At 37.8% G+C, this 15,167-nt stretch overlaps 1 protein-coding gene across 1 annotated transcript in view; it reads left to right on the plus strand.

The window, feature by feature from the left end:
* COL4A4 (collagen type IV alpha 4 chain) overlaps nt 1-15,167 on the plus strand; it is a 137,245-nt gene that overhangs the window by 35,645 nt on the left and 86,433 nt on the right. The window contains exons 8-19 of the mRNA XM_064372756.1: nt 997-1,065; nt 3,676-3,711; nt 5,391-5,453; nt 5,797-5,832; nt 6,043-6,084; nt 9,653-9,733; nt 10,530-10,583; nt 10,904-10,963; nt 11,835-11,879; nt 12,197-12,250; nt 13,752-13,821; nt 14,638-14,742. Coding sequence (XP_064228826.1) covers nt 997-1,065; nt 3,676-3,711; nt 5,391-5,453; nt 5,797-5,832; nt 6,043-6,084; nt 9,653-9,733; nt 10,530-10,583; nt 10,904-10,963; nt 11,835-11,879; nt 12,197-12,250; nt 13,752-13,821; nt 14,638-14,742 — 715 coding nt within the window. The remainder of the gene's footprint in view (nt 1-996; nt 1,066-3,675; nt 3,712-5,390; nt 5,454-5,796; nt 5,833-6,042; nt 6,085-9,652; nt 9,734-10,529; nt 10,584-10,903; nt 10,964-11,834; nt 11,880-12,196; nt 12,251-13,751; nt 13,822-14,637; nt 14,743-15,167) is intronic.

Consider the following 15,167-nt stretch of genomic DNA (forward strand, 5'->3'; position numbering starts at 1 on the left):
ACGTGATCATGCAGTAATCACGATTCACTTCCGTTATATATATAGCGATCTGTGGACTGAGGGACTAGCAGTGAAGTTTGTACTTTATTCAAGTAGTCAGTTAATTTACAATGGTAACTGAAATTGGAACCATGGTTTGGAGAATTGATGTTATTTAACTTAACTGTGGAACTGAAATTCATTCAGACTGGAACTGTGCAAAGCCAAAACTGCAGATAGCATCAAATCTGGTTTCTCAAGCAAATTGTTGATATAATTTAACCTAAAACTGTTAAATATCTCCCATCAGAAGCCAAGTCAGGCACTCCTCTAAGAGCGATTAACTTTCAAATGTGTGTATCTTTCATAGGAGCTTGATATATAAAGATGGTAGGATTTTTATGTGGTAACCAAGAGAAGATATATTAAGAATTGAAGTAGGATATTAAGATGTTAAGTAGGAAAACCTTGGGGAGGAGGAAGAATACATTGAGGTATTTCATTCACTTTAAAAAAATATCCTAAGCAAACTAGCAACTGTATACAAAAACCTTCCAAAAGGAACATGTTATGTTTTTTAAAAGTTAAACTTACAAAGAATATGTAGGTCTATTTTGAATACAGGTACTGAAATGGATAAAATCACTATATATACATATATATATATATATTTACTGTTTCTAGGGCATAAATTAACAATTGTAAAATTAGTCACTTGTAGGAAAAATGCATGTGTTTTATATTGTGGGGAAAAAGGAAAATGTTCTGCTACATAGCTATATATTAGTAGATACTTGGTCTTAGAAGATTCCTTAACAGATATTAGCTGAACATTGAATAAATATATGTGAGAACCTTAGGGTGATGATAATAAGGAAGTGGATAAAGAAATGTCTGCTTGTTAATTGTGTCAATCATGGTAATTTTAGCTGATGAGTAATGTTTTATATAGAAAAGAAAGTACTGAAGTGATAATATGCTATTTTCCTCTTAAGTACATAAATATTTTATTTTCAGGGCCATCCTGGGGAAAAGGGAGAAAAAGGAAATTCAGTGTTCATTTTAGGTGCCATTAAAGGTATTCAGGTAAGTATTATGATCATGATGGGTTAAAAGAATTTTTTTTCCCAAATAGGTAAGCCATTGCAAGAAATACTCAGACAGGATTTTTCTTCAAAATGTCCCTGAATACACCAATTTCTATCATTACCCTGACCCTCAGGGTTGGCACCATACTTTTGTGTGAAGCCACTGGCTTTAGTCACCAGTAAAATCCCAGTACTGTAAAATCCCAGTACCTCTGAACTATTCAGAACTGCAAGGGATGTATTTATTTCAAGGTTTTCTCAACTCCTGACATTTTGGGCCATATATTTGTTTGGTGTGGGGCTGACTTGTTCATTATAGGATGTTGGGCAGCATCCCTGGCCTCTGACCTCTACTCATTAGGTGCCAGTAGCATCCCTCAACTCTGAACTCCCCAAATCATATATCCAGACATTACCAAATGTCCCCTGGGGGGACGTAACCCCAGTGGAGGACCACTGATTTATTTGTAATTAAAATATCGTAATATTAGTACTTACCATCCAGTACAGTAAAAGTCACCATTATTTAACTTGAAAACGATGTAAACCTTATAGCGCTTTGCTTGATACATATAATGGTGTTGTGTTTTTAGCAGGGAGTGATGCACAAATGTTTAGAAATAAACTCTTGAGTGACCACCTCATTTCTCAGATGAGAAGCCATGGATCAGTGGTGGGGATCAGTGGAAATGATGCATCTGCAGGAAAATACAGCCCATTTTCAAGATGTGTGGTCATTTCTCTTAAGGAAGAATATTCTGCAGCAATTAGATAGATAGAACTAGTCCTAGATTGCTTCTATCAGATCCTAGGTTTTGTGCCACCCAGAATGGACACACCTGAGCAGTGATCCCTTTAGTGAGCTCACTGTATATGTGTGTAGCCTCTGTGCCTATTTTTCCTTCTTAAACAGCAAGAATGATGGTTCTGTTTATAGCTTAAATGATATATTAATAAACTAAACATCAACAGCAGAATCATTCTAGGAACGAGTATGGTGTATTGGAAGGAAAGAACTGAGGCTTACTCTCCACCGTGATGTTAAGCAACTCCCTTAACCTCTCTCAGCCTCGTTTTCATTAATTGTGAAGGAAGATTAAAATAATATTTACCCTGCCCCCTTCTCAGTGTTTTTAAGGCTGTTATAATAATTTATATTGCAGCACATTGTAAATAGTAATGTCCCATATCATATTAGATATAGTGAGCATTTTTTTTGTAATTGTGGTAATACAGGACATGTGATATAGACATATGGAAGGGGGGATGAATATAGAGAATTCCTTACCTTGAGGGGAAACAGAAGTTCCCTAATAAAAATGGTCTGTAGATTAATAACCTTCGAGAGACAATGCTCTTGAGAGTTTATATCCACTTTGCACCCATTCGAATGACTATTATAAAAACAAACAAGTCTAGAAATTGTTGGCAACTACATGGAGAGTTGGAACCTTGTGCATTACTGGTGGGAATGGAAAATGGTGCAACCACTGTGGAAAATAGTATGGTGATTCCTCAATAAATTAAACATAAAATTACCATATGATCTAACAATTCCACTTCTGGATATATACCCCAAAGAATTGAAAGCAAGCAGTTGAATGGATATTTATACATGCATGTTCATAACAGCTTTATTCACAGTAGCCAAAAGGTGGAAGTAATAATGTCCATCAACAAATGAATGGATAAACAAAATGTGGTATAGCCATCCAATGGAAGATGGTAAAAGCTTTAAAAAGGGAATACGTTCTGACACTTAAACAACATGGATGAACCTCGAAGATATAATATTATGTTAAGGGAAATAAACCAGTCAAATATTGTATGATTCCACTTATATTAAGTTTTTAAAATAGTTAAATTCATGGAGATGGAAAATAGAATGGTGGTTGCCAGTGGCTGGGGATAAGAGGGATGGGGAGTTAGTGTTTAATGAGAACAGAGTTTCCACTGGAGGAAACGTAAAAGTTTTGGAGATGGATGGTGTTATTCATGGGTGAATAACAATGTGAATGTACTTAATACCACAGAACTATCTGTACACTTAAAAATGGTTGAAATGTCAAGTTTTACATTTTAAAAAAGAGCCTTCATTCAAGAGAATATATAGCCTTTGATCTTTTAAAGTAGGTTGAGTCTCAGCACAGAGTCACAAGGTGATAGACAGAAGCTGGTGTGAGGCAGTTTCCACCTGAGTTTCTTTTCTGTCTGCTCTAGGGTTAAGGGGGTCAAGATGTATATAAAACATAGCCAGGTGTGGAACTAGACCAGCAACAGGTAAACTGTGAGGAAATGGGACCACTGGATTGGGAATTTGCAACAATTTAAACAAAGATAAAATCTAATTTTGATTCCATGTCACTACTCCAATGATCTTTCTCTGTTGGGTAGAAGGAAAATTCAGAGCTTAAGGAGAAAGAAAATCACCTCCGCATATCCCTTCCTCTATTTTAGTCAACACCAAAACAAACAAAAAACAAAAACTGAACAAACTGCACAGTTAGATGATTCCAAATACATTTTGTGTGTTATTTCTATTTTTACATAATCTGTGTTTTAGGAACATTGTGTTGACTTATAAAGCAATGCATTCTTATTTTTGCAGGGAGACAGAGGGGACCCAGGACTGCCTGGCTTACCAGTAAGTCTCCAGAGCAGGCTACGTGTTTCTATTTCCTCCTCAAATATCCTATGACCCTCGTTTTAATCCCGGCAAAGCCAGCTACATAATTTGTGTGGCTCACCTAGTACAGAATGAAAATGTGGGTTCCCTGTTCAAAATTATTAATAATTTCAAGATGGCAACAGCAGAACATTAACTCAAGCATGGGGCCCTGTGTAACTGCATCAGTTTCATGCCCATGTAGCTGTACTTACAGCTCAGCAAGCTCCCTCCTGTCTTTCTCTTCTGTCTTCTAATGATCTTTTGGCTTTACTCAGGCATACACAGCCACTTAATATTTAGGAAAGTGAGTCCACTTAGCAACCACGTATATAATATATACCAGGTAGAATGATCTTGCATTGCTTCTCTCTACCATTTTGCCTGCTGAATCAGTGTTTGTATATTTAATATTTTGCCCATCTTTACATCTCTGAAATCAGCAATTCAATGATTATATTAGTCTTTCCAGTTTTTTGATGTTTACTTACAAGATTAAAATTGAAAGCAGTTTTGCCGGCCAGGTGTGGTGGCTCATGCCTGTAATCCAGCACTTTGGGAGGCCAAGGCAGGTGGATCACCTGAGGTTAGGAGTGTGAGACCAGCCTAGCCAACATGGTGAAAACCTGTCTCTACTAAAAGTACAAAATTAGCCAGGTGTGGTGGCGCGTGCCTATAATCCCAGCTACTTGAGAGGCTGAAGCAGGGGAAATCACTTTAACCCCACAGGTGGAGCTTGTGGTGAGCCGAGATGGCAGCATTGCACACCAGCCTGGGCAACAAGAGTGAAACTCCATCTCAAAAAAAACAAAAAACAGTTTTGACTTCCAATGGCTAACCTATAATTTTGCCTTGTAACTTCTGGCAAGTGATGGAACTACTTTCCTGGGTTGGTTTCCTTACTGTGATTGACACTCAGCTCCATGGAACAAATGTGATACCTCAATGTTGCTGTTAAAATAAGTATTAGTTCATCCTCCTAAATAGAGCCATTTCATTACACACTCCCCAATCATTTGCCTTGGGCAGAGTCAGCAGGAGCCCAGGGACCATCTCTCTGCACTTCCAGGATTGCCGGGCTGTAACCTTTTCTTGACAATCGGTGGATGTGTAATTTTGTCACCACATACATGCTCCACTGTGATGCATGGCGGAAAATTTTGTATGGCTGACTCATCTTGGTCTCAAATCAGGGACCATATTTCCCCAATTTGAGATCTTGTAGGCCATATTTTAAAAATATACTAAAAAGTATAAATACATTAATATTTAATGTTAATTAACAGTATTCCTGATGTGTATCAAAATTGTAACAGAATTTAGGAGTAGGTAGTAATGTGTTTTCTTCGTTCTCCACTTTTGTTATTACAGGATGTATTTGTAAATAGGTAGATTGATCTCTGGGTCTTACCTGGACCCTAAATGAAGGAATTTATCACAACTACCAGAGTGCTGCTACCTTTAGCTTGGTGCTCTTTTAGGGCCGCATCAAAGCTGCTGTTGAAGATGACCTAGCAGGGCAGAAGTGCTGGGGGCTATGATTTTTCTAGAGGGTTTTCAGCCACATGGAATCACAGAAAGAGAAGTTTACACAACTCTTTCTGTGAAAGATGATTACAATTTTGGGTAACAAATGCACTGATTTTTCTCATGTTTAGGGATCTTGGGGTGCAAGAGGACCAGCGGGTCCCACAGGATATCCCGGAGAGCCAGGGTTAGTGGTAAGTACAGCATTGCTGATGTGATCCCTTTAAAAACCAGATTCTGCAGGAAATAAAGAAGCAAAGTTGTCAGATGCAGGTGGGCTGTTTGAAAGATTATAACTGGTGAATCAGTGAAAACCCATCATTACCAGTGGGACTCCCCCTTGAAGCACAGGTTCCCTGGGGTTGAGCCACTGGCATCATCTTCACATAAAACAACAGCCCATCCGTGATAGAAACTCCATCATTACCTGTTTTAAAGTTAAGCATTTCCTAAATAAGACTTTGGGGCAACAAAAGAAGGCACATTCTGATTTCTATGTCTGATGATTGATTTGTGTTTTTTTTGCCCTTGATTTAGGGACCTCCGGGCCAACCAGGGCGTCCAGGTTTGAAGGTAGGCAGTCATGAGCAAGATATGCAAATAGAGCCCTGAACAATGAAATAATTGACCACTAATACTTATCAGAATTATATCTTTCCTCTTATCAGACTTCTGAAAGTATTTAATAAACTGCAATAAATTGTGTAGCCAGAAGTTTTAATTGCTTTTAGTTACTTTTTCAAAATTCAAAAGCAATTAGATTCTTTTTCATTTCTTTTTCAGGGAAATCCCGGTGTGGGAGTAAAGGGGCAAATGGGAGACCCGGTAAGAATCCCCTTTTGCTCAGAGGAGCAGATGGTAAAGTGTGTGTGCTGCTCGGGGGTGGAGGCTGTTTTGATTATTTGAACTTGTATTCATTATCTAGTCACTGTCCAATTTTATGGCTGAGAACTTTTCTTTGCCGAATTATTATGTCATCATTACCCTTGACTGTAAAATGACAGATCTGACAAAATTTAACACTACATTCCGGTTAATTTGTGTAACACATTTCACCCTAGCAAACAGAGATTGAACATTTTTGACAACATATTATATCTAGAGTGACAGTTTTGCCAAATTACGATTTGTTTTGCTTAATTTCATGGAAATCCCAAACCCCACCCATAAATATGCGCATAAATGCAAATATTAATGACTGGAACCAAGAGCATTGAGCCACACACAATCTCCAACCCATTCCCTTTCTACACACCTCCTCCCCGTCTCTCCCCTCCTCCACTCACACTCACTGTCCTTTCAGCTGAAGCGTAAAACTTAGTAAGGATAAGTCTTAGAAAAGGGATTTAAGAAGGTCACTCACCTGGAAACAATCTGAACGTCCAGCAGTAGGCAAGTGGCTCTTTCAACAACTGAGGGCAAGTTGATATTAAGCATCTGCTCCATCCCAAGCTAGGACTGACACTGGATGTGGGGATCTAGCAAGACAGACCCGATCCCTGCTCTCATGGAGTTCCAGCGCGATTGAGTAAGTCATGGTACAGTCATTTAACAGAACGGCACAAGAGTCAAAAATATATGTGAAGATTACATGATGTGTGGAAGTGCCCATGATATAATGTTGAACAAAAAGTACAAGTTATGAAAATATAAACTCAACTTTGTAAAAGCAACAGCAACAAGAAAGACATTAAAATATACACTTAGGGGTTTCTCAACCTCCAGCTGTGGCTATTTCATTGTTATCAGGGCTGTCCTGTGTGTTACAGGATGTTTAGCTGCATCTATGGCCTCTCCCCGCTAGATGTCAGTAAAATCCCTTCCCTCCAATTGTGACAACTTAAAAATGTATCAAAACATTGCCAAATGTCACTGAGGGAAGGGTTTGCCTAACTACTTTCCCCTACACTCCCACCTTGAGAATCTCTGGCTTATAGAAATGACTAAATGAAAATATATCAAAACAATGTTTTTCAAGTTTGGGAAGCCATGGAGCCCTGGAATATATTCGTCAAAGCCACAGGACCCCATGCACCACTGCAGAGTCCAGCAAGCGTTGGCATCTTAGTGACTTTCTGCACCAGCCCAGTCACAACGCATTTGCAAACTCAGGCTGTAGAATAACTTGGAAGTATTTGGCTATGAGGTGGCCATTCAAATAATCCCAAATGCGCTTACATTAATTCTTTTAGATTGTCAGGTGAATGAACACATCATTTTATAATTTTGGGCTGGGCGCCATGGCTCACACCTGTAATCCCAGCACTTTGGGAGGCCAAGGTGGGTGGATCAGGACTGAGGTCAGAAGTTGGAGACCAGTATGACCAACATGGTGGAACCCCATCTCTACTAAAAATCAAAAATTAGCAGGGCATGGTGGCGCATGCCTGTAGTCCCAGCTACTCGGGAGGCTGAGGCAGGAGGATTGCTTGAACCTGGGAGGGGGAGGTTGCGGTGAGCCGAGATTGTGCCATTGCACACCAGCCTGGGTGACAGAATGATACTACTTCTAAAAAATAAAATAAAATAAAATATTGATGCAGAATTCTCAAATGTTCAAAAATGTATTTGCCCACCCCATTTTAAGAAATGCTACCCTAAATGTTTGCTACTAATTATGCCTAAGTGACATAATTATGAACCTTTTACATTTTAATTCTTCATAATTTTCCTTCTTGGTGCTTTTTACTATACTGAGTATATGGTATTTTTACAATATGAAAAAAAATAGCAATATGACCAGTATTTTGAAGAATCCACCTACTCGTCAGCCTTTAGGGGTTTAGTTCAGGTTTATCTCAATTGCAAGAATAAGAGCGGCTATCTTTACCAATACATGCTATGCTTTGCTCATGTTTTGTTTATGTGCTTGTTCAATGGTTTATTCACGAAACAGATGTCTTTAGAGCAGCTGCTACATCAACACTGTGTTAGGTGCACAGATAAATCAAGGGGGAAAAAAACAATGTTCCTAACCTGGCTTTTCTGCAAGTTCTCACATTTAGGTATGCACTGAACTCTTGGTTTTATTTTTATTTTTCATTTAAACTCGATATTCTTGTAAAAATCCCAACTATCAAAACCATTAGTAGTTTTAGTAATTACATATTGGGGAATTTACTTTGTCACCCTCAACACAGGAAGCATTTTATGTGTATTATCTATTCAATAGAAGAATAGTTTGAGATGGGTAATATGATAATCTCCATTTCACAGAGAAGAAAAATGAGATTTAGAGGAATTAAGGAAATGTGAACTGAGAAAGATTTTAAGGAACTTGCCCCAGGTGACAGAGCCAGTAAGGGCCTGGTTTGCAAACATAGGTGACCTGTAGCCCGTTCTTAACTATGACAAAGAGGAAAGATCATACTAAGTGTAGAATAATAGTAATACCCAGAACAGTACAAAATATTTATCTTCTAATGAATGGTGAGAATCTATGATTGTGGTAAAATTCATTCAGGAAACATTCTTTTCTCCAGGAGAAAAACATCTATTATGGCATAAATAAAAAATTTTGGCTGATTTTTTTTTATAGTTTTAAAATATTATTGAAAATAAATAGAAATAACCTAATCTGACTAGAGTGGGATGGCTTAATACATCACAGTACATTCTTATGATAGATTATTGTATTGGCATTAAAAATCAGGATTGTCACGTGAGGCCAGGAATTTGAGACCAGTCTGGCCAACATGGCGAAATCCCGTCTCTACTAAAAATGCAAAAATTAGCTGGGTATGATGGAACCTACCTGTAATCCCAGGTACTAGGGAGGCTGAGACACAAGAATCGCTTGAGCCCAGGAGGCAGAGGTTGCAGTGAGCTGAGATTGCACCATTGCACTCCAACCTGAGTTACAGAAGAAAACTCTTTCTCAAAAAAAAAAAAAAATTAGTATCTTGAAGAGCTTTTAATATAATAGGAAAACGCTCACAAAATATTGTTATATGAAAAATATAAAATTATTTAAAAATTTAATAAAATATGCTGTATATTTTAAATTATGTTTATATATTTATTATATAGTATTCTGATATATTTTCAAATACATGAAACAAATTACTTATTCACATACATACACATATATGTACATATTTACATATACACATACACACACCATAAAAAACTATATCAAAGTTTTAACAGAGATTACCTCTGGATAGTAGGATTAAGAATCATTTTCATTTTTTAAATTTATTTTTAACAATAAGTATGTACTGAATTTTAATAAGAAAAACAATATCCTTTTATATTCTATGAGGTACTTGCCATGACTTGTAATTTAAATCCATGACACATAGGATTGGAAGCATTATACCACAATACATGGATAAAAATCTTCAAAACATAAATTAATATGAAATTTTTATTATCTTGCTTCTTTTCGAAGGGTGAGGTTGGCCAGCAAGGTTCTCCTGGACCTACCCTGTTGGTAGAGCCACCTGACTTTGGTCTCTATAAAGGAGAAAAGGTAATTCCCAAATCTGTATGTCACTTAGAAAGTAGCAATAGAAAATGTTTTTTGAAAATGTATCCTTGCCAGCAGAGTACAGAGGTCTTTCTATGCATCTCTGTGCTAGTCTCAAATCTACTTTAATAGGTTGGTACTACTATTGGCCCCATCGTGTAGAATTGAAAAGGAGGCTTGGAAGGTTCTCAGTGTTCTCAAGTTTACCCAGCTGCTAAGTGGCAGACCTAGCTCAGGCTGCTGAATTGTGACATGTGCTTGATAATGTTTTGATGTGTGGATTGAAAAGACCACTGGAAGCCCAGTTGTCCTTTAGATGTTACAGATGAGTTTGATGTTTTGATAATTGAGAAGGTAACAAATGCATAGAAATGGGCCATAATAGACTCTTGGCAAATATTAATTCCTCTGTCAGCTTCCAGTGCTGATATTACTGGTGCCACATGCAGATTCTGTTGTTGCTTTTCAATTACTAGGTTAAATTTCTTTACTTTGCTCAAAATGAGCCACTTTTTTCAATGGCTACATTCCTAAATTGTATCTGCTGCCTGGTCCCATGGTGGTCCACTGTGATGTGCCATATACCTTTCACATAGAGAACTGGCTCAAATAGTGTCTGGTTTACAAGTGGGCTTAGATCTTAGTGCTAATTAGAACAGATGAAGAGTAATCTCTTGAGTTTTTTTTTTTTTTTTTTTAAGGTGAGACAGATTGTCAAAAGAAATTATTTCTGAAGGAGATGGAATTCAGTATGTTGAATAATAAGAATAAACCAAATTATATTCATTGTAATTTTTAGGGTATAAAAGGAATTCCCGGAATGATTGGACTGCCAGGACCACCAGGACACAAGGTAGTTATTTAAGTTTTTGTTCTTCCTCCTCCTCCTTTCCTCCTCTTCCTTCTTCTTTTTCTTCTTCCTTTTTTTCATTTGTGTGATGTGCTTTCTTAACTTAAAATGTTATTCCTCACTGTCTTTATCATTGCTTTAAGTACTAACATATATTACCAGAATTTTTCCCTATTTTATCATAATCCTATAGAGCCCCTATTCTAAAGTAGTTGTTTTCTTTAAGCTGCTGACAATAATTTTTGTTTCTCATTTTATTTTTGCATTCCCTATTGCTGAAATATTGTTACTTGAACCCCTCTAAATGTTGTCATCTCTTAAAGGGAGAATCTGGTATTGGGGCAAAAGGAGAAAAAGGTATTCCTGGATTTCCAGGGCCTGAGGTAAGCATCATTTGTTATTAATATTCATGAATTTGGAGATATTTCTCTTTCACGTTTTTATAAAACCAGGTCAGTAGTCCCATAAGCTCAAAAGTGAAGAATATCTCATGTAAGAGCAAAATATTTTGGACAAGAATTATGGAATAGCTAAATATCCCAGAGCATCCTTCCGTTGAGATCATTTAGATAAAACAGGCAAGCAAGAGATAGAAGAATTTGGGAAAAGTAACAGGATTGTGGCATCTCTTGTCTGGCACCTCAGTGTCAGTATGACAGTAGCTTGGAATAGTTAATTTAAGTCTATTTGATAAAACAAGATGGTGATCTAGGAGGAGTAGCTAGGAAAAAACTACAATATTAAGCTCCAAACATCACCACATGTGTCACTAATTGAATGCCCACTCGTAGAGTCACCATGGAGGCTAGACCACAGCTGGCATAGGCATTGAGTTTATTTGGTTCTAGATTTAGTACTGAAGGGGCAATATTAGTTTCCATGGTCATTTTTATTACTAATGATGCACAGAGCAACTATTAATTTCCAGGAAAATTATATTGCAAGGATTTTAAAGATATTTGGCCCAGTGCAAGCACTAAGTGAAATAAAGTAAAACTGGAAAAGCAACAACAACAAAAATACATTCTTAATTAAAACACTGGCAATGACACAGATGTTTTGAATAAGACTAAAGATCCTTCAAGTAGCAAATGTTATAAAGAAATGGGATCTCTTTTCTATTTATTTCCCTTTATTCAGTTAGCCTTGCAAACAAGACTAAATATCCATGGGACAATTTGATAAGGTAAAAAATGATGCATTGAGCTGGTTTTGATTTAATAATGTTTATGCTGATTTTTGTGAATTTATTAGGGGGATCCTGGTTCCTACGGATCTCCAGGTTTTCCAGGATTAAAGGTAATTGTACCTCATTGTAGAGATAATAAATACAGTTTCATTAGTAAATGCAACTTAGTATAATTCAGAAGTTGTACTCTTCCGTGCAAACACAGTAATTAGGAAAGCAGACACATTCATTTTATGGATTGCAGGATTTAGCTGTGGGTGCAAAAACTGAAGTACAAGATTGTCTAATGCAACCAATGAATAGTGTTAAGAATTTGCACAGTCTCAGTGGGCAATGTGTTGCTTAAATTAAATGAGAATGAGATAATTTGTCACCCAGTCACTTTTTTTTAAAAGACATGTTTGTGCATGTTTGTGCTTGTTTGCAGGGAGAACTAGGACGGGTTGGAGATCCTGGGCTATTTGGATTTCTTGGCCCAAAGGTAAAAAGTGAGCATATTTGAATGTTTCCTGATAAAAGTTTATATCCTTAATGTTATCTAATTTATTTTAAAAAGTATTGCAAGGAATCATACAAGAATATAATTTTTGAAAGAGACACAGTTAATTTTTTATTCAATTGTTACATTAGTCTGTTTTAATGCTGCTGATAAAGACATATCTGAGACTAGGCAATATACAAAAGAAAGAGGTTTAATGGACTCACAGTTCCATGTGGCTGGGGAGGCCTCACGATCATGGCAGAAGGCAAGGAGAGCAAGTCACATCTTACATGGATGGCAGCAGGCAAAGAGAGAGCTTGTGCAGGGAAACTCCTGTTTTTTAAAACTGTCATATTTCATGAGACTCATTCACTATCACAAGAATAGCGCAGGAAAGACCCACCCCCATAATTCAATCACCTCCAACTGGGTTCCTTCCACAAAAGGTGGGAATTGTGAGAGTTACAATTCAAGATGAGATTTGTATGGGAACACAGCCAAACCGTATCAGTTGTCCCTCATTATCTGTGGGAGATTAGTTTCAGAACCCCCAGACTACCAAAATCCTCAGATGCTCAAGTCCTTGATGTAAAATGATGTAGTATTTGCATATTACTTACACACACCCTACCTCATATTTCAAATCATCTCTAGATTACTTATAATCCCTAATACAATGTAAATGCTATGTAAATAGTTGTCATATTCTATTGTTTTATTATTTTTATTGTTGCATTGTTACTGTTTTTAAACTATTTTACATAAGAGCGCTGACTGTATATTATTTTAATGCATGCTGTGCATTATTATGCATGATTATCATATTATGTCAGTGTCACATTAAGCATAATTATGTTCCACATTTGTGAAGTGATCCTTTTGAAGGTGAATAATCACGAAAGTTTCCAAAATTCCATGGGCTCACATAATATTGATATTAGAAACAGAGGACGTCTTAGAGTTTTCTGCTTTTAACCACTGCATTTTTCACACAGGTCAAAAAACCTCTGTGATCTCACATGTGGCACTTGCTTGGCATGTGCAAGGGAATTGTGTTCCCTTAAAGCCATGGCAGCATTAGGGAAACACAATTTGGGAAGACACTATTTGTAGCTAAAATAAAATGTAGATTCAGACCTTGTTAGGTGAATAAACTGTTTGTCATAGATGCCAAGTTAGACATTAATGCTCATAGTATAGCTAAGAAACTTGGTGACATCAGAGGTATCCAATTTATAGGCATAGAATAATTTCATTGGAGTTAAGCTTCTTTTCTTTTGTGGGAGCTTTGTAATTTGCTATTTACTTCCACTACTTGTAGGTAAGAGATTAGATGGATCTTTGCTGCTCCTAAAACTCCATGAATGCTTCATTTCTGTAGTCAGCCTGTAATCTCTGCTTCTTGTATGAATGGGCACGTTAATTCTAATATTGGTTTAATGCCAGGCAACATGAGTAAAATTAGTATTTCTTTAAAAAGTGAATGAATGAATGATTTCAGGGGGATCCTGGAGACCGGGGGCACCCAGGACCACCAGGTGTTTTGGTGACTCCACCTCTTCCGCTCAAAGGTTTGTGTTTCCATTCAGTTCCTCCATAAATTATGCAGAAATAGGAGTGGAGTGGCCAGGACAGAAGAGTCTGACCCAGCACTTCCACAGCTTGCACACTAGGCAGGCTGCATGCATGAGCTTTAGCATGAGTGTATCATTATGCATGTGCATGAGGTTTTTTTCAGTACATAAACTGTAGGCTGGGATTTTTATTATGTCGTCTTTCAGAAAGTCATTTTTTTAATAGCTAAAAATTGTATGAAACTATTTTACTGGCTGGGCTCAGGGGCTCATGCCTGTAATCCTAGCACTTTGGGAGGCGAGGCAGGCAGATCACTTGAGGTCAGGAGTTGGAGACCAGCCTGGCCCACATGGTGAAACCCTGTCTCTACTAATAATATAAAAATTGACAGAGTGTGGTTGCACACGCCTGTAATCCCAACTACCTGGGAGGCTGAAGCATGAGAATCACTTGAACCTGGAAGGTAGAGGTTGCAGTGACCTGAAATTATGTATTCTAGCCTAGGTGACAGAGTGAGACTCTGTCTCAAAATAACAAAAACAGAACGATTTGACTAACACCTATCACTATGCTGCGGCCAAAAAGAGGAGCCTAAAGCAATGTCAAAGCGCTCCGCTCAAAGTTCATGTGTCTGAGGAAGAGGCACAGCCAAAGGGGCTGAAATTTAAGATATTTCATTTTAAATGTGATGAGAAACTACAAAAAAGAGTCTCCTAATTATACTTTACTGAGTCTCACAAAAAGTAATTGTTGTCTGAGTTTTAAAATGCACGTATCACTTGTTTATTCACATGTGCTGTTATCTTTGGCAGGTCCGCCAGGGGACCCAGGGTTCCCTGGCCGCTACGGAGAAACAGGGGATGTTGGACTACTTGGTCCCCCAGGTCTCTCGGGCAGACCAGGGGAAGCCTGTGCAGGTACGGATGCCCTGATGCCCTGGCTTTTACAGGTCAGATATCCGGCGTCGTCATCGGCACCAGCGGCTTTCAACTGTAGCTGATATTGAAATCACCTTAGGAGTGTGTAAAATAATACCGATGCCTGTACACACCACAGACCAAGAATGTTGGACTCTTGGAAGACAGGCCTGGGCATCTGCTACTGTAGAAGTGCTCCTGTATTTGTAATATATAGCCAGGGTTAAAAACCACTGAACTCAAGCCAATTAGTCACTTACATGGGAGGAATACAGGTTTCTCAGCTGCGCCCCAGAACTATGCAGTTGATATCACAGAGGTGTTATAAGGCATATGTATGCATAACAACAGGCCTCCCACAAAATCATCACATGCAGATAAGGCTTGGAAGCCACTGCTAGGGTTAATGTTTCCCCACCCTTCTG

The sequence above is a fragment of the Aotus nancymaae genome, unplaced genomic scaffold (assembly GCF_030222135.1).
Source record: "Aotus nancymaae isolate 86718 unplaced genomic scaffold, 86718_ANA_hifiasm-v0.15.2.pri h1tg000008l, whole genome shotgun sequence".
In the NCBI taxonomy this organism is placed as follows: domain Eukaryota; kingdom Metazoa; phylum Chordata; class Mammalia; order Primates; family Aotidae; genus Aotus; species Aotus nancymaae.